Source organism: Lepisma saccharinum, chromosome 1 (genome assembly GCF_977018435.1).
Source record: "Lepisma saccharinum chromosome 1, izLepSacc3.1, whole genome shotgun sequence".
NCBI lineage: Eukaryota > Metazoa > Arthropoda > Insecta > Zygentoma > Lepismatidae > Lepisma > Lepisma saccharinum.
Genome location: NC_139229.1, coordinates 216,516,831 through 216,536,813, shown reverse-complemented (window position 1 = coordinate 216,536,813; position 19,983 = coordinate 216,516,831). Strand labels below are relative to the sequence as shown.

The 19,983-nt window shown below is 36.8% G+C and overlaps 1 protein-coding gene across 2 annotated transcripts; it reads left to right on the top strand.

Annotated features, from left to right (window-relative positions):
• Positions 1–6,239: 6,239 nt before the first annotated feature.
• On the top strand, positions 6,240–7,661 carry LOC145991815 (uncharacterized). 2 transcript variants are annotated; one of them, XM_083127869.1, is made up of 4 exons: positions 6,240–6,272; positions 6,851–6,899; positions 7,262–7,345; positions 7,394–7,661. In XM_083127869.1, exons 1-4 carry the CDS (start codon positions 6,255–6,257, stop codon positions 7,531–7,533), a joined length of 291 nt encoding a protein of 96 aa, XP_082983995.1. In that variant the 5' UTR covers positions 6,240–6,254; the 3' UTR covers positions 7,534–7,661. The 2 variants fall into 2 exon arrangements, with proteins under 2 accessions (XP_082983995.1, XP_082983989.1); XM_083127863.1 differs by having other exon boundaries at positions 7,262–7,653.
• Positions 7,662–19,983: the final 12,322 nt, after the last annotated feature.

Sequence of the window (19,983 nt, the reverse complement as noted above, 5' to 3'; positions counted from 1 at the left end):
CAGTTATGCAAAACGTACCTGGACTACAGGCACGGAGCATGCACTTTATCAAAGATGCGAAGGAACCTCGCAAAGCTAACGAAGTTTCTCTGCGGTACTGACGGTTGGCCCCGGAGTCACGTGGTATCTGCTTATCAGTCTAACATGACCTTGTCCATGCAGAACAATCACACTGAAACGAAGGCTAATCATGGGAGTAGTGAGGAATGTTTTTTTAAACTAAAATGATAAATAGACAAACAGGAATAATCACTCTCGCAAAAAGGAAGTAAAATAAAGCAAATCAATCAATTGATCTCATGTTATCAAAGTCGCAAATGAGAGCCTAGTGTGTGATTCGAAACTCCCTTAAAAGACCCTATGAAAGGTAAGGGAGTTGTGCTGGTTAAAATTGGTCATCATCAGTTCTTATGTATGCAGACGACATAGCCATCTTGTCCGAGACAATAGAGGGTTTACGAAGGGGCATAGATAATATATACGAGAGGTGCAACAAATATAAAATGAAAGTAAAATTTAAAAAATTAAACATTATGGCTTTCAAAAATGGCTATATGTTTAAAGGGCAAGACACATGGACATATGGGGGGGATTTAATAGAGCAGGTTAAAAACTTCACGTACCTGGACCCTTCGATGTGAGGTGTGTTTCTTGTTCTAACTATAACTGTGTGTTTTCGTTAGATTCATAGTATTTCGTGAGTAGATATGAAGAAAGTAAATAAATAAGACAAGTTGGTGGAAGGGACTGGAGAATCGTATACTTTTTCACAGCTAAGAAATAATGAAAAAAAGGCCATGGTTTGGATCGAATTCAGGCATCGCTGATGAAAGCTCTGCACGCTAACCAGCCCTCTAAATTACTAAATTAGGAAGGAAGAGAAAAAATGACGAAACTATTTGAAGGGAAACTTGAAGGATATTAGAATTTAAATAAATTTTTACGGATTTTTAGAGGTGACTAACCTTCTGACCGTATGCGTTTCCACATTACGTAAGGAATATAGGGTAAAAATACGGTGAAATCGAATTGCCAAAATTTAACTCTGAATTCCATAATAAAACTTTTGTTCCTGATCTTCCATGAAGCTAGTCAAAACAGAGATTTCTACTACGATATGAAATGCAGGTATGTTTCCAATTCATTCGTTTAACGAATAATGATGAACAAATAAGATGTGCCAACTACCTCAGCGATCCCTGTCTTAGTTCTTGAGAGAATTCTCATTAAGAAATTGCTGATATTCAACTCAAACCCGGAAACTTCGATGTGAAAGGACCAATAACTATGATAGGCTAACGAGGCTGTTATTCTGCATAATTACGTACATCTTTAATACATAAAAGTTATTTCCCATACATTGTATCGTGAAATCTGTAATATGCTACTTGAGCCGATGGAATCAGCACCACGCTTAGGTTGCATTTTTACTTTTCTACCCAGTGTTTCTTCTCGAAATCAGACCGGGTGGATCGTGGGATGAATTCCAGTCGAAACCACCCACGATTGGGAGCGTACATTCTGGCAGTCGAAGGATGATTACTTTGTAGTTATTATAAATAAAATAAATAACTAAATTTACTGTATAGCTGCTGTTAAGTTTCTATAATGTATTTTCTTATTTGTACAATTTGATCATTTATAATCAGTGCTCGAAGTGAGGGGGAATGCAGTGGATGGTGTCCCCCGGCTAGCAAAATTTTCTCAAAGCATCCCCCAGTTCGGTAATAGCATTATGTTAAACGACAGAAGCATCTTCCCATCTAGTATTTTTAACTTCAATGATACTTCATAATAACTACGGAACGAAAGCAAGGTACTATTTTAAAATTAAAATACACTGAAATAATATAATAGGAAATATTATGGAGGAATAAATGAATATGTGTTTGAACAATGAAAAACAATAATGAAATTAATATGATATTGCTTCATTTGTACATCAGTTGGATTAGATTTTTCAGTACTCTCTGTTTAGAGTGTTTAGAAATGTTATATGGAATTTCAATTTGTATTCTGAGAGCAAAAGATAATAACCTAGATGTATGCACAGTGTTAAATAAAATTGAAGTATTTGACAGCTCATATACGAGAAACACATAAACCATGTAATATGTCATATAGGTCATATATCAATTACGAATTTGTAGCAATAATTTTGTTTGAAATTATGTAATCAAAACATACGAACACGAAAAAAGAAGCGAATTTTCAAATCATCATTTCATAAAAATTAGAACGACTTTATTTCATCAGACCAATGCATTTTAATTAAACTGCAAAACCTAACAATTATCCGCCCGAAGATATATCTCGCGAACACAGGTACAATAAGGTGAAAACCGGTACTCTGCCGACTATATAATCCACTCTGGTTTTAAAAATTTGGAAGACAACAGGAGTTGTCAAAATATAGTAAATAAATAAATAAGATAAGTATACAATAATAATACGTTGTAATTGGAAACAAAGTGTAAAAAATTTACACAACTGACAAAAATGCTGCAAAATAAAGTGTATGTGGAATTATCACATTTAATGATAGTCAATATCATTTTAATCGTTACGTTATATACAGTGAAGGATCTACGAGCCGCAAAACCCCGTAGTGCGGGGGGTGGAGACAAGTAAGCCTTTAGGGGTTCCTCAGCCTCAGGTATAGTAGAGGTTTCATATATCCGTATGTAAAACATAAACTTAGATACTCAGCGGTACAGAAACGAATACAATATTTACAGGTAAAGATAAAGTGAAAGGTCCCTGTGCATATAACACAACACCGTGCCATGAGAGCACATTTAGGGTATGTGGACCCTACATATTTTCAGTTTCAGCCATCTTGAGGTGATGGGATCAGCATCACACTGCGGCCGCCTTTCCCCAACACCTCCCGGGGTACCATTTGATTTGAGGCTGGGTGGGCCCTAGAGACGATTTATGCGGGAACAAAACCGAAAAAATTCCAACCTTAGATCTCCCACATGTCAGACTAGATTCAAATCAGCCTAGAATTTTACGAGAAATGAAGTAGTGAAGGTTTCTTGAAACTATCTATAATCAGGAAAAAGTAACGGCTGCATGATTGTAACAAATGTACCATTTTCCAGGTGTGAGAAAACAGTGTCATACATATACGTATATATCACATCTTCCCTTTCCCATTTAAACATTTTGAGTTGAATTCAATATGGCAGCCACGAATATGAAACACGTCCGTTTGGAACACACCAATGTACGTAGTTACCCCTCAGCCTAACCTGTTTGAAGAATATATTATTTGTTTATTTGTATTTTCCTTGTGCGAGTTGTACGCTGTACGCTCTACACAAATTTTACTTTACACACACTTACTCTTTCCTTACAGCCATGTATTAATATTGTAACCTCTTTACGTTAATGTATAGATACTCTTAGTAATTGATCGGATGTAGGAAAATAAGAAAATTAGATATAAGAAAATTAGAAAGTAAGAAAATTAGACATAATAAGTATGGTTTAGCCATCAAATAAAGTTATGTGTCTGATTTCTTAGGTGTCCACTCTCCATATACTTCAATTCCGATCTTTAACTTCTCACACAAACTCCACCCTTGCACTATTTCTCGGGCTGCCTTTCACACTATCATTCTCCCCTCTTCTTTATGATAAGGGGTGTTTACACTTTACGTTACACTATAAACATGGCTTGGTTTGAGCATGATCACTAATTTCGCTGTCTTCTGTAATAGCTTTCCCCGCCGTTCTCTTACTTCCCACAGGTATTTCCCACTTGTCCCGCTTCTTTTGTCTTTATTCTATCGTTTACCACTTCTATCACCTCCCTCGCTGTTACGTTTTTCAGAAACTTGTCCCTTAGGTTACGTGTAGAAGGGCAGTTCACGAGGATATGCTCGTCCGTCTCCTTTCCATCGCACATGCAACATATAGTTTCCCCTTCTTCGTTTCTCTTCGTTCATTGTTTCCATCCCCCTAGTCTGAACCATGCCAGCGCGCCTCTTTTGCTCTGTTGCTTTTCCGACAACATTAACATATTTCGCTTTCCCCAATCTCTTACTCTTAACTGTCCCCTGATTGAGGACTTTGTTTGGCAGTCTGCTGTTATTTCTTGTCTGTATATGTCCAGTAATCTGTCTCTAATTTGGTTTTCTATTAAAATGCCCCACTTCCTCCCTCTTTCCATACTCAACCCATTCCATTATTGTATAAGAGATTCTTCACTTCCCAACCCCAGTTTTGAACGTTTTCCTCCCTTGTCTGTATTTCTAAGCATTGTCCCCTCAGCGTAGTTTGGCCCTCTAATGATATTCGCATCCAATATTTAACAACCCTCATCCGTGCTTGTACCGTGTCCCTGTTCAAGCCCAATTCATTGAGGAGCCCACAGTTAGCCGTACCTCTGCTTACGCCAATTACCCTCTTATAAAAATCTCTTTGTGTGACGGTTATTGTGTTGTCCCCCTTTAACCCCCACAGTTCTACTCCATAATTTCATGTTCGGAATATTATTGATGAATAGTGGTTTTGAATGACCAGGAAAGGCCTTTGAGGTGCCTTATTTATTGTCCTTATGACTTGTTCTACTGCATATTTTGTTTTGGTCTTTCTTGCTCTTATGTGGTGTGACAAGCTTCCAGTCATGGAAAGTGTTGCCCCCAGGTACGTGAAGTTTTTAACCTGCTCTATTAAATTCCCCCCCCCCCCCCATATGTCCATGTTTCCTGTCCGTTAAACATATAGCCATTTTTATTTTTTAACGTTTACTTTCAGTTTATATTTGTTGCACCTCTCGTATATATTATCTATGCCCCTTCGTAAACCCTCTATTGTCTCGGACAAGATGGCTATGTCGTCTGCATACATAAGAACTGATCATGACCAATTGTACCCAGCCCAACTCCCTTACCTTTCATAGGGCTTTTTAAGGGACTTTTGAATCACACTCTAGGCTCTCATTTGCGACTTTGATAACATGAGATCAATTGATTGATTTGCTTTATTTTACTTCCCTCTTGTGGCACTTTTCGCTAATTGCGAAGATGGGGATGAGTCATGATATGATGAAATTGATGAATGGACACTCACAAACATCCATGCCCAGGAAGGTACCCCTGACGTCGTTGCGCGATGTGGTAACCACTCCGGCACGTGGACCGGCAACATAAGATCAAGAATTATTCACACACACACACACACACACACACACACATACACATACATTATACATGAATGTGTATATATATAATATGTTGTTGTTGAATTGTTGTTTAAAGTCCACATTATTCACAGAAAGGCTAAACGTGACTGGACCTACATTTTAAAGTAGGATCCGAACCACCTTGTGCCTACACCGGGTATCGAACCGTATATGTATATACGAGTGTGTGTGTGTAAAGGTAGGTAGGTAAGTAGGGGGACCATTGCATATATTTTGCGGGGGAACCCCCAAGATTTGTAGATCAGGCACGGCTTATATACTTATCTACCTTTCTAGGCTAACCGCGATGACGTGTAATAATCTGATGCAATAGGAGGGGCTCAATGATACATTCATAACATACCCAGAATACGAAATTATAGTCTCGTTTTGAGAGAAAGGCAAACGTATATTATTCCAAGATAAAAATAATTATTTTCGCTTGTAAAGAAAAAACACTGAATAATGATGTAGCAGTAGGACAAGAAAGGTAGAGTATCCTACATAAAATAATAGTTACGAAGGTTGCAACCTATCCATTTAGTGGTACGGATAAAGAATTATAAGTCAGATGTTCTCTGATTGATTTCAATGGCAACATTTGGATTGTTCTCTTGTCTATTTCACAAAAATTAATATAAAGGATCTAAGCTGATATAAAGTTACAAAAATTTAGTGTAAAATATTCTTAATTACAAGAGTCTCCATTTATGTTTTATAACTGTTGTTATGAAATTTGAAGATCTCCACACCTCTAAGTAGGATTGTTGGATGGAGACTGGCAGTCGGGAGATAGGCCAAGGCCCTTCGAGGGCTGTAGGGCCATCGGTTATAATTATGAAATTTTTCAACAAATCTCTCTCCAATAGTGCAGGTATTCTTGCATGTAACAATATCCGGATGGCGAAATCATCAAGGCAGGAAGCGATTTCTGGAGAGGAATGAAAGGCCAAGGATAAACTGCGATTTCTTCCAGCGGTCAGCTTCCTGATTACATTGGTATATAAGGAGCCTCAATACATTTTTTCATCACTAACTAATTCAACTACAAAGAGAACAAATGGCCTTCAAGAGCGTGGTAAGTATTATTTGTGAACAAGTATAATGTATGTAATATCCTAGGTTCGCTATCTCAGTGATCGTTCAAAGTCTTCCTGCACTGCAATACACACACACACACACACACACACACACACACACACACACACACACACACACACATACACACACAAATAATTATGTTATATGGTATGGAATATCTGACATAAAATAAAATTCATATAATTTAAAATTAAAAATAGCTACCTAGGTATATTCTATCATTTGTTTCCTTACAATAACACTATGAAAAAAGATGATAAATTTCATTAATCTATACAACACCAACGCCCGAAAAGAGGCAGAAGGTCATTATCTCTATGTCGATTAATCCGTCTCACTTACCACTCCATCACAATAGATCTGACAATTTTAGTAATACGTAGAATGAACGTGTACCTAAAAATACATTTTGAAGATAACATTTAGGTTATATTAGATAAGATTGTTCTCCTATAAAATATCCAAGCGACATGTTCCTATTATAGCTTACTGTATTACATTTGATTATAGAGTTAGTGTACGATCTTTATAAACATATCCTTTTCTCATTTACAGATGTCCATCTTCGCCGTTGCTTTGATGATGATCATTGGATCAACCTATGGTGAGTATACATTCAATTGACTTTTAGTTCACACTAGAAGAATCTATATACCTTAAATAAATATAAAGGCATAACTTGTAGAAAAGGGAAGAAGATTTGTTCCTTCTTGATTCATAACATATTTTGGAAATGAATTAATTGAACTAGTTGATTATATTTTAAATTCCATTTCAAAGTCGTTCTTCAGCTATAGCAAATTCTAATTTATTTTAATTTAGCAAAATTATCACCTCATGTGAGTACGAACAGTTTACAGAAATGTATATTTAATTTGACAAACTGTACTACTTTCTTTATAACTTGAATTCAATATCTATTGGTATAAAAAATGACCCAATCATGATGTTTCTCTTGAATTCTAGCTGTAGGAATCACCGGAGTGAGCAGCCAGAACAACAACAAAATCGCCATCGCCACTCACCCTGTTGTTGGCTATGGTCTTGGAGGTTACGGAGGATACGGTCTTGGAGGCTTGGGAGGATACGGACTTGGAGGATACGGAGGATACGGTCTTGGAGGCTTGGGAGGATACGGTCTTGGAGGTTACGGAGGATACGGTCTCGGAGGATGGGGAGGTTATGGTGCTGGTCTTGGCTACGGTCTCGGCGGCATTGGATACGGATATTACGGTTAATTTACCTTAGACAACATTATGAATTGTTTGTCATCTATAGCCTTTAAACAGTTGAAAATAAACTGATACGAATTGAGCAATAAGCCTTAATGTATTCCTTAATTTACACTACCCTAACTTACTTTAATTTTAATGCAGTCCTTACATTTCCTCATCATAAGGATAAATATCCACAGAATTAGATCATAGTCTAGTAAAACGTGACTTTAGTTTGTGCGTCACCCTATTGTGTGCATTGAGTTACTTTCTTTTGCAGAGGAATCATATTGCGTGACTGATGAGATGATGTAAAGAAAGTGTTGGAAATCAGATCTTTGACGTGCAGTATATGCTCACAATAACATACTTTTCATGGTTTTCCAAAGCAAGAGTAGAGGGTACTATCTCTATGGTCTAAAACTAAAATTACATTTATATATTGTTCTCCTTTTCATTCTACCCATTTTTCTCATGTTTAAAATAAAATCTGCTGGTCGTCTAATTTCATGTCTCCGAATGGAGATGAAAGATTAACAACACATGTCATATATTCTAACCACGTTGAACATATATGCACGTACACGTGCATAAGCGACACTTTCTCTGTTTCAATGCAGATATCTTTACTCCCTCAATAAATTTAACTGCAGCGTTTGCCTATGCCATTCGATTTTTCTTATAAAGCTCCCTATCTTGGCATTACACAACTGAAGCATATTATTGAAAATATCTCTGATTGTATAACTCACTGCTCTTTACAGAGACACACTAATTCCTAAAACGTGAGGTGATAAGTTGGCTGAAAGTTTTGGATCAAGTTGCTCTTTGGCAAGGTAAACTTTATCACGGCACTGTACTTTAAAATTAAAATAATGTGCAGTGAAATTAGTGCAGAGTTTGTCACAATAATACTGCACACAAATTAGAAGGTGTTTATTGTGAGGTCGCTTGCTGGACATAGATATCAAACTCAATGAACCAGACGTTATTTTGAAGGCAGAAGACATATATTTTATGACTTGCTTCAAATGATGCTGGTTGTTTGAACTTATGTACTTCGTACATATTCGAATAAGCTAAATGATTTCAATGCAAGTCCAAATACAGGCAATAGTGCGGTGAAGTTAACGTATTCAATTAATAATAATAATAATAATAATAATAATAAATTGGCCTATGCGAATCTAGAGCTAGAAAAAACGGTTTGACAACTTTTTCTATATCATCGCAAAATGATCACAACCTGAGAAAGATGAAATACTTCATTCTAGACGACTTGTCAATTTATTCTACCTTTCATCTTTTAATATCGAGGAACTTCATTGATTTACCTCAGCATTTGTTATTACAGAGGACCTAGTGGACGATCCGAATTGGTTGAGCTTTGTGCTGTTTCTGCTCTGAAAATTAAATTTGAGAACTGTGAGCCATCCCTCACTGCTTCTTTTTGGGCTGGTGAAGGGGTGCCCTAACTAGCAAGAAAAGCAACATGACTACCGTTACTGTTTCGATTTCCTACTTGTGTGAATAAGTCTTCTCATTTATGGCAAAAATAAAAATCCAAAGCAGGAAACATACAAAGTTGTTCAAGATGACTTGGGAATTGTGTTTTCAATTCAATTCAATTACTTTGTCACACATCATAGTCTTGTGCTCTAAGCTGTAAATACTGAAATTATGTCTGTTAATTGAAAACTGTTGTTAATTTAATTTCAATGATAAATAAACCAGTTTGATGTAAATTGTTTAATGTTTTTTAACATTATTGAAATTTAATATTTCTGCAAAACTTTGAGGCCAATAGACCGCTAATAATGTTAAAAGCTGATATACAGCCTACCAATTTCTTCCTTACACTTGATGGAAATAAGGTATTTTGTATTACTGAAAATAGACACATGAAGACATGTGGCGGAGCACAATAAGATAATCTACAATCGAGTGATATAAAACACACAACACAAGCAAAAGAAAGGGATTACGTAAATTACTTCCTGAAATCAGCTGACTGTATAGATGAAAGTTTCCCAAATATTATTTACCTAAATCTTTGGATTGGCCCTTATCCCGAAATGTATTGGACACGGCTAATGAGAGTAAATCCTTGGTAAACTTACATAGTTAGTAATTACACATTCTTTGCATTGGGTTAGGCAATTGTAAAGAAATTTACCAGTATTTCTTTAAACACCATCCATTTTTTTTTATGTAAGTTACTCTCTACTTATTCTCCCAAAAATATTCTTCGACTGAAGTATCTTTATTTTCAAGTGCAAGTTAAGAAAGTTGATCAGTTGCAAGATATAGTGTTCTAGTACATTCTTTGATGCAGGTAGCAAGCCACCCATCATGAAGTAGGAATTAGGATAAGAATTTCTCACTCAACTGTCTTGTAATCAGTTCTCTCATTCATTTTACAATTTAATAAAGGGAGAATCAAACTTACAAAAAATTACAAAAATATGGAGTGTAAAATTCTGTTCATTTGCAATAATTTTAATGCATTTTATCTATGACGAGGGTCGAAATTCAACAAGAAATCTCTCGACGACAGTTCAGGTATTTTTGCAGGTAGCAATACCCGGTCGAAGAAATCCGCAAAAGAGAGGAAGCGTTTCTGAACAAGAATGAAACGTCAAGGAGATGAGAAACAACTGTTTCTGGCCACATTGGTATAAAATGAACTTCAATCCATTCCCTCACCACTAACTAATTCAACCACCAAGAGAAAAACAAAAATGTCATTCAAGAACGTGGTAAGTGTTATTATCAAACATATATATGAACATACAGTATTGTATGTTCTCATATCTTTAATCTGCGTGAATTCACAATGACTACACTACATTACACTACTAGAAGGAAGAAATACTTCTACTTAATCGTAATTTATGCGTTCATTTCTTATTTTATACAATGAAAAATCATATGACAGAGAAATTTGTTATCTTAGAAGCGTGTGCTGTATGTATCACATAGTGTGCATTTTGGTATTCTCAGGTATTCTATGGGATGCCTGGATGAAAGCCATTCCAGACTCTGGAGAACACTAAGTAAATCAGTGCAAATGAGGATTTGCTGTAAGCTGTGAACGTCAGGAAAGTCCAGTGCCTCTAGAACTACATACATTTCCAGTGTGTAGATTGAGGAGGAAGGATGTAAGATGAAACTATACCCCGCGACAGGTTAAGTTTGCAGCAGGTTTTATGTATTAAACCGCGCGAGAACGGCGCTCAGCATCTCCCGTGCGAGTCTTGCCTCTACCGCCGAGCTGTTCACATCACAGACATTGAGAAAATCGGCAGTATTGCAGCGGAACTATATTCTGCGCTCACGTTTGGGTCTACATGGGCAAAAAGTTGCTGCAAACTTAACTTGTCGCGGGGCTTAGTCAATATGCGTTTCTTTCCTAGGACGAAATGGTATCCGTAAGCCCCAGTTTCCATTGAGACTTTTGTGTTTAAATCATTAACAGAAATAGGATTTAATAACGATTGCATATAATGGTAAATATGGCGTAACTTCATTGGAATAAATTTTCCTACACCACATGATACTATAACCATTGTAAATCTTTGCCGCTCCCTACAGTCATAAAGCCAGAAAACACACAGAATGCAAATATCTGCGGTTGTTCGATCAGTCTAACTTACCACTATCACCACAATAGATCCGGTAATCTAAATTCCTTAGTGAACTTATACCCAAATATACATTCTGAAGGCAATATTTAGGGTACATTAGAGACTGGTATTTCATAAAATATCCTCGGCATTCACCTCTTTAAATCTTCCAAAGGATTTTTTTCCGGCAACACACGCACATTTAATTAATAGTGGACCTTCCTATCCTCGTCGCTTAATTTCCAAGGAATGCGTATATCCCATCAACATGAGTAGTATATTTTGAAGCTAATGTATACTAAATTTCTTATCAGAAACATTCTCTAAAAATGTGAATAATACTTTTAAGTATTGTAAGAGCATATGCCCCTATATTAATGCGAAGGATTTTTAATTTTTAACGTAAGTTTACAAATTTCATAATTTTTAAGAACACAAACTCAGTATTGATAATGAGAACCAACTTCTTTTCTCATTTGCAGATGTCCATCCTTGCTCTTGTTATGACGATCGTTGGATCAACCTACGGTGAATGTATCTTCAGTTAATTTCTGCTTAGCATTACAAGCTGACAGGATAGTTTTCAACTGTATTTAAGTATCAACACGTGCAATCAAATAAGATATGTCCATTTAAGTTGTATTACCTTCAATATTGAGACATCAATACAATTGCAAACGTATATAATAGGCTATTCTTCTTATGAAGAATCTACATATTTTTTAAAAAAACGTATATCTGGAAGGCGTTTTGTTCTGCGTTCATTCATAATATATTTTACAAGCGAATACATTTATTCGCATTAATACAGTACAGTAATGATACATAAATTATTCGCTTCAAAAGTAAACAGTCTTATTTTCGTTTATACCGAGAAAGAGAACTCTATATTTAATTTTCAAAATTGTGTTCTTTCTACATTTTTAAATTAATATTTCCTCGTATAAAAGTCAATTATAATGTTTCACTTGATATTTAGCTGTAGGAATCAGCAGAGTGAGCAACCAGAACAACAACAAAATCGCCATTGCTACCCACCCTGTTGTTGGCTACGGTCTTGGAGCATACGGAGGATACGGTTTTGGAGGCTACGGAGGATACGGCCTTGAAGGTCACGGAGGATACGGTCTTGGATGTTAAGGAGGATATTGTCTTATAGGTTGGGGTGGGTACGGTCTTGGACGATAGGGAGGTTACGGTGCTGGTAGCATTGGATACGGATATTACGGTTAATTTAACTTTCGATAACATTATGAACTGTTTGTTGCCAATAGCTTTGAAACAATTCTAATAAACTGATGCTTATCGAGCTACAAACGTTGACGTATTTCTTAAATGACACTACCGTGGCCTAATTCCATTATCATGCAGCCATTCAAATTTCCTCATTATAAAAACAGATCAAACTTTAGTAGAGTGCGAATTCTTTTCGTGCCTCACCCTATTTTATACGTGGATATCTTTTCCCCTCTTCAAAGGGGCTGCGAGATTTGAAATTGCGAGAATCCCTGCACTAGAGATTTAAATTGTACAGCATATTTTATTTTATGGAATGGTTTGTTATCTCATACATTTTCGCAATAATACGTTTCATAGATAACTTTGTTATTATCTAAAACACTAAAATCATATCACTCAATTGTAAAATAAAACTGTGTTAATTTTATCAAGAGTATTTGGTGGATACTATGCATTAATGAAATACGTGTAATCTTTCTGCAGTATTTAATTTTATGCCAACAGCCTGCTTATGGTGTTAAACGCGACGGTACAATATCTCCCTACACCGTAACCTACTAACTGTTTTCTTTGTTTCCAGCAAAAGAAAACAACTACATCAGCGAGTGTAGATAAAAAATAGCCAAATATTAATTTCGTAACTCTTTCTGATTGGACTTTACCCTGAAATGGTTCAGTCTAGTACATTTAGCTCAAAAATTAAACGAACCTGGAAGTAATTACAAAGCAGTTTCTTTCAATGGTATCTTATAGTCAAATGTCTAGAGCAATTAGTTGGCGAAAAGTCTAATACTCTACGAGTTGGAGTGCGTCCAATACAGTAGATTTTCTTATGTGGCTACAATGCATTCCTAAGTGGAACATGAGCGAAAATTTTGCCTTATGTCTATTTCTTGATATCACACAGACAAAAATGTTTCTATTTAGATGTTTTTTACCAACAAAATTACCTTTCTTATGATATAAGAATCATTATATTCGGATTAATATTACACCTCCCATGCAAATTTCCTTCTCATAAATTGTGTCTTTCAGTTGTGTTACCACTGTCTTTATAGTTTATTAGTTTGCAACTTGATAAAGAATCTTCCCGTTTAAGGTCTTTCCTTAAACATTTAACTTGACAGTTACCCCTCTACGAGAGATACTTTTATCTAGAAACAATTATAAGGATTCACCTATAGAAACAACTATTTTTCAATTTTATGTATTCAGGACGCTCCTCTATTATGGCCGGTTTCCAAATCTCAACATTCTTCTTCTTCTTCTTTTCTGGCACTACAGACCATCACAGGCCTTGGCCTCCTTCAGAATCTTCCGCCATCCATCTCTATCCAGCGCCTTCCTTCTCCAACTCCTAACTCCCAGCATACTTAGGTCCTCTTCTACCGAATCAACCCACCTTAAAGGTGGTCTTCCTACTTTTCTCCTGCCCTCCATATGCATAAACGTTATCTTTTTGCACATCGAGTTATCTGGCATTCGGTATATATGTCCTAGCCACCTTAACCGTATTAGTTTAATTTCCTTCACAATATCTATATCTTGGTAGAGTTGATATAGTTCATTATTGTATCTTCTTCTCCAAAATCCGTTTTCACATATAGGACCATAGATCCTGCGCAGGATCTTCCTTTCAAAACTTCCGATCATTGTCTCAGCATTCTTAGTTATAATCCATGATTCACATCCATACATTAAAATAGGTCTTATTAACGTTTTGTATAGCTTAACTTTTGTTTTCCTTCTGATATACCGGGACTTCATATGTTTTCCAAGTCCAAAGTAACTTCTATTTGCCATACTTATTCTGTGTTGAATCTCTGTCAGAGAATCTCCTTTTTCTGTTATATACACACCAAGATATTTAAATTCCTGTACTCTCTCGAAGGAGAGCCCGTTAACTTCAAGATGTGTAGTACTGGTATGCACCTTGGTTATTTCCATATATTTTGTTTTAGCAGCATTTACTGCAAGCCCCATTTTTTGTGCTGCTGTAAGGAGATTAGCTACAGCTTCACGCAATGCTCTTGTTGTTCTAGCTATTATAACCACATCATCTGCATATGCCATCATTTGCACTGACTTGTTTATTATAGTTCCTCTAGTGTCTATGCCTGATTCTCTGACAGCCTTTTCTAGTGCAATATTGAATAGCATACATGACAGGGCATCTCCTTGACGCAATCCTTGTTTTGTTTCGAATTCTTGAGATAGCTGATTTCTTATTTGTACTCTACATCGCACTTTTTTTAGAGTCTCTTCTACTAGATTTACTAATTTCTGTGGGATGTTGAATTCCCTCATGGCTTCAATCAGCTCGTTCCTTCGTATGGTATCATACGCAGATTTAAAATCTATATATAGGTGATGTGTATTTATTCCAAATTCTTTTGTCTTTGCGCATATCTGTCTAATTGTATGTATGTGGTCTGAGGTCGATTTTCCCTCTCTAAAGCCACATTGGTAGTCACCTATTATTTTGTTTACATACGGGGAGAGCCTTCGGAAAAGTATATTAGAGAGAATTTTGTATCCGGTATTAAGTTTGCTGATGCCTCTATAGTTTTCTGTTTGTAGGCGATCCCCCTTCTTATATATGGGGTATATTATACCTTCTTCCCATTGTGATGGGATTTCTTCATCCTTCCATATTTTATCTAGTAGATTTTGAATGCTTCTCAAGAAATCCCTTCCGTGAAGTTTCATCATCTCTGCTGTTATTTTGTCAGATCCTGGCGCTCTATTGTTTTTCAGCTTCTCAATGGCACTCTTAACTTCTTCAAGGCTAGGTCCCTGCTTTTCCTGTTCATTAAGCTGGGGATTTGTTACATTCTGATCTTCTTCCGTATGCTGATTCTGTTCTTGCTCCATTCCACTTCCATTCTGGTTTTGTTCATTCAAAAGTTCATTAAAATGTTCCTGCCATCTAATTAAAATATCCTGGTCATTACTTAACAGTCGTCCGTCTTTATCCTTACATATATATGCTCCAGTTTGGAATCCTCGCATTTCATTGACAGTTCTATAGAATCTTCTACTCTCTCGTTTTCCATTAAATGATTCCACTTGTCTCATTTTACTTTCCACACTCTCTTTTTTCTTTCTCTTATGTATTTTCTTTTCCTTCCTTCTCAGTTCTCTATATACTTCTAGCTTTGCTCTTGTAAAATAACTTTGTATCATATTTCTGTATGCTTCATTTTTCTGCTTGGTCATCTCCTTGCACTCCTCGTCGAACCATTCATTACGGTTTTGTTTCTTCATTTCCCCTATTTCCTCATCTGCTACTTTTATTATTACATCTCGTATTTTGCACCACTCTTCATTGGGATTGGTGTTGTTCACGCCATCTTCCAGGTTTTTCAGTCTGTCAGTAATCTTTTGCTGATATGTTTTCTTTCTGTCTCTTTCCTTCAATTTATATATATCATATTTTGTGATTTTACTTTCTTGCCTTTTGTGTATACATGATATTCTGTTCTTGATCTTAGCAATCACTAGGTAGTGATCTGTGTCCACATTTGCTCCCCTAAAACTACGTACATCTAAAATGCTTGATTTGTGTTTACTATCTAAAATTACATGGTCTATCTGGTTACTTGATCTCCCATCTGGAGTTCTCCATGTTGCTTTATGTATATCTTTGTGAGGATAAAAGGTGCCTGCTATGATCATTTGATGCCTATTTGCAAAATCAATCAGTTTTATTCCATTATTGTTACTCTCAACATTATGAAGATGAATATTAAAAACATGCAAATTATATTTTAGCAAAACTAATTATGCTACTAATATTAAAGAACCTTATCAGTTTAGAGGATTAAGAAAATTCAAAGAATAATCCTGATATATTGTTTATAAATTATGAATAGCCAGAAAGGTGAAAAGCTAAATTTATTCCATAGTTACCTCAAACAGCTGAAAGTCGCTAGTAACGAAATAAACAGTCTTCCTATATAAAAGCGAGAAAGATGCGATAGATAGTCGAAGTCATATGGGGTTTTCACTCGTATGCACTTCGTCCAAAGTCCCGTCAACAGGGTTTTCATCCGTTGGAAGACGACTTAACTAATTGAGAATCACTTCGGAAACCTGGAAGGGGGATGCGGTTTTCACCTAAACCCAAGTAGGGCCTTTCGACTGATAATCACCAGCAGAGTCTGTATTAATGCGACCTGTGGTTTTCACTTGGGTACCTTTTACTCATGGCTAACAAGCATTTGATCTTTTCACAGGTAGCAGCAACTACAAGATATTCTACGCAAAAAGCTACAGCTTGGAATAACGGTATTATAAATAATGCTGGTGATATCAAAACAGAGATTGTGATGGAGAATACTGCAAAATTAATCAATAGATAGAACAAGCCGTTCAAGGACTAAGAACGGAAGATTCCTACCTGTATCGCTGGCAACGGACCAGGTGTTACCTAAGCCTTAAGAAGAGTGTCCGATCAAAGAAGGTAACGATACCTGTGGAGTTCAAAGGAGACGGTCGCGGGGGTACGTGACAGGGAAGGGAATTTCTGACGACCGTGACAGGACACGAAGAAGAAGAAAAAGAAACAGACTGGTTTCATCAGAAACATGGATAGAAGCTTGAGAAGCTCTGGCAAAGTTATGAAAGAGCAGACAGACTTAATTAAACGCTCTAGATGCAAACGAAGGGTTACTAAAACTCTTAGCACCGAAGCACAGACATCAGAAGATTTCATGTGTGATGTGTGCCTAGACCAAATAACAGCACCAACAGATCCAGTTACTGATGGCAATCGAGATATTGCAACGGAACAGTTAAGAAATGTTGCAGATATCTCAGGAAAGAACACAGAAGATATTTCTTCTGTGGAGCAGCCCGGAGAAGTTATTCAGGAATCTACATGCTTCCTCTCCAGACATAACAACTTTCCTACTATCCTCAATGGAAAATGTTAAATCAGAAAGGAAAGAAAGGGAAGAGAAGGCGAAAGAAAGAGAGCGAAAAGAGGAAGAGAAGGCTAGAGAAAGGGAGCGAAGAGAGGAAGAGAAGAAGAAAGAAAGGGAGAAAAGAACAGAAGAAAGAGACGAACGGTTATTGCAACTAATATCTGCTATCAGCAATAACTGCCGTGCTGAAGTACAGGAAAAAAGGGAATCCTGCGAAGTAGGAAGAAAGAACAAGATCTGAGAATTACTGAATTGGAAAGAGAAAGAGAAACTCAAGCCATGGAGTTAGCTGACTTGAAGACGGAATGGACGAAGAACTTACCTATGTTAAATATCGCGGAAAACAGAATAAAGGAAACCCAAAAGGAAGCAAACACATTAAAGGAACAAGTTGCCAATTTAAAGCAATGGCAAACTCATGGACTACCCAATGCTTTAGACGAACGGCTGCTTCAAGAGGAAGCCGATGATTCGGCATATGATCTAAATAGATCCATCCATTGCCTAGGAGGCATGAAGAAGAGCATTTCTCACCTGCAATCAAGAGATCAAAGGGAAGAAATTGCAATGACAACAAGATAAAGATACGAATGTCAGATATAAATTCTCTATCAAAATTCAATGGAGAAATTAACACCATATTTGCTGAAAGAACTAACTGATTGTTTAGATATGATGTGTATATCCCATGAATATACTTTAAAGATAATACCCTTTCTGATGACAGACCGAGCTAAATCATGGTACTCATCCAATGAAAGGAAATTGACACGTCCTTTCCCTTTGGACCAATATTTATTGTTGTTAATTTTATTTCTTATTCTACAAATGTTTGTTGTTATTAATCTTAATCTCTGTTATTTATTTTGTGGTTTCTTGTGGTATGTGATATTTAAACATATCACTGATAATGTCAGGATAGTGACTGACCGGTATGTACATATCTTGTAAGGGCTGTTACCATGGGAATTACGATTGTGTTTTGTCTTGACTTTAAAGTTCGGGTGATCAATTTGAAGTATAAGAAGTTTAATTTCTTTGAGTGAAATGGGTTATATGTTAGGCATATAAGTATTTAGTTTGCAAAGAAGTAAAATAGACTTCCTTTTTCTTAGTGAAAACTTAACTTTAATTTTTATTTGACGAACTAACAGATAAATATTACTCAATACCTTGAGAGGCATCACGTGAATGCTTTCGAGTCTTCATGTGAACTTATTATTTGGTGTTTTAGTTCAACCGTGTTCTTGTTACTAAAAGAACACGTCAAAATGGTTAACCTTCGAACATTTCTGTTCTGACGTTAAAAAGCAGCACGCTTCGTAGAGAAGCAAACTACGGAAGCTACAAGTCTTGAGGAACCGTAGATATCAGAGGAATGTAAACCATAGTATGGAAGACTATTGCCGGGAAATCTACTCATCGTACTGCAACCTGGTAGAGGAAATTGACCAAATGGAAGTTACTAATTTAATAACTGGACAATTACCGCTGAGGATAAGGCAGTTTATCCTGACCAGAGATCCCATCAACATCGAAAAACTGACTTACTTGTTAAACAGCTATGAAGCTACGGAACTGGCTGAATAGGAAAATATTAAAGTGGAAGAGAGAAAATCTAACCAACCCTGAGTCAGACAAACCTGCATTAGGATGGACAAATCAAATCTGAATACACAAAATCCTCAGCAAAACACAGGACAGGCTAGAGGAAAATTTGTTAAAAATAGAAACTTCAATCAGAAGCCAAACTTTCACTGAACTAACCAGAAAAATCGGAACAAAACTGATAGTAGCTGCCCAACAGAGGGAGGAAATCAGATTGACCAGAGTCAAATGAATCCCTGTTCTCCACCATGGGAAGCACACTGCAGCAGATCTACATATTTATACTCCAAGAAGTTGTAGAGAGATCTCTCGGCTCTACAACTACCAAAGATGTACCGACGGGAGAACAAGAAGACCTAGACCTAGTGCTGGATGAGGACCTAGGGGTCTTAATTTTGGATTTCAACACTCCTCAAGGAGAAGAACTAACCACGGCATGGTTTGAAGAAGATACAAATAGAAGACCTGAAGGTGCAGCAGATGTCTTAGGGGTGAAGATAAGTTGTACCCTTGACACTGGAAGCGAATGCACAGTCATGAGTGGGAGAACCTGGAACCAATTAAGAGAAAAGTTACCAGGACTCATGCTACAGAAATGAGAGACTTTGCTGGAAAGGAAAGGACAAGAATATTGGGATGCAGGAAAATCCTGTTTAACATCTCCAATTATATGTTCGAAGATCTGGTGTATGTAGTAAGGAATTTGGAGACAGAGCTTATTTTTGGATATCCGTTCTTTAAGAAATACGAGGCTAAATTGGACACTGGAACCGACTAGATATATCTGACTGTACAAGGCCATGAGAGAGCTGAGTCACTCTTGCCTATATGCTCACAAGGATCAGTGGATATAATCAAGGATAAGATTGCCACGATTAATATCCTAGCGAAGGAAGATATAATTGCTGATCGATGGACCACTGCAGAGCCGGCCAGCAGACATCCTGTTGCAGCTCATCATGCAGACATCATGCAGCCAGCCAGGCAGTGGACATCCTGCAGCAGCTCAGCACGCAGCCAGCCAGCAGACATACTGTTGCAGCTCATCATGCAGACATCATGCAACCAGCCAG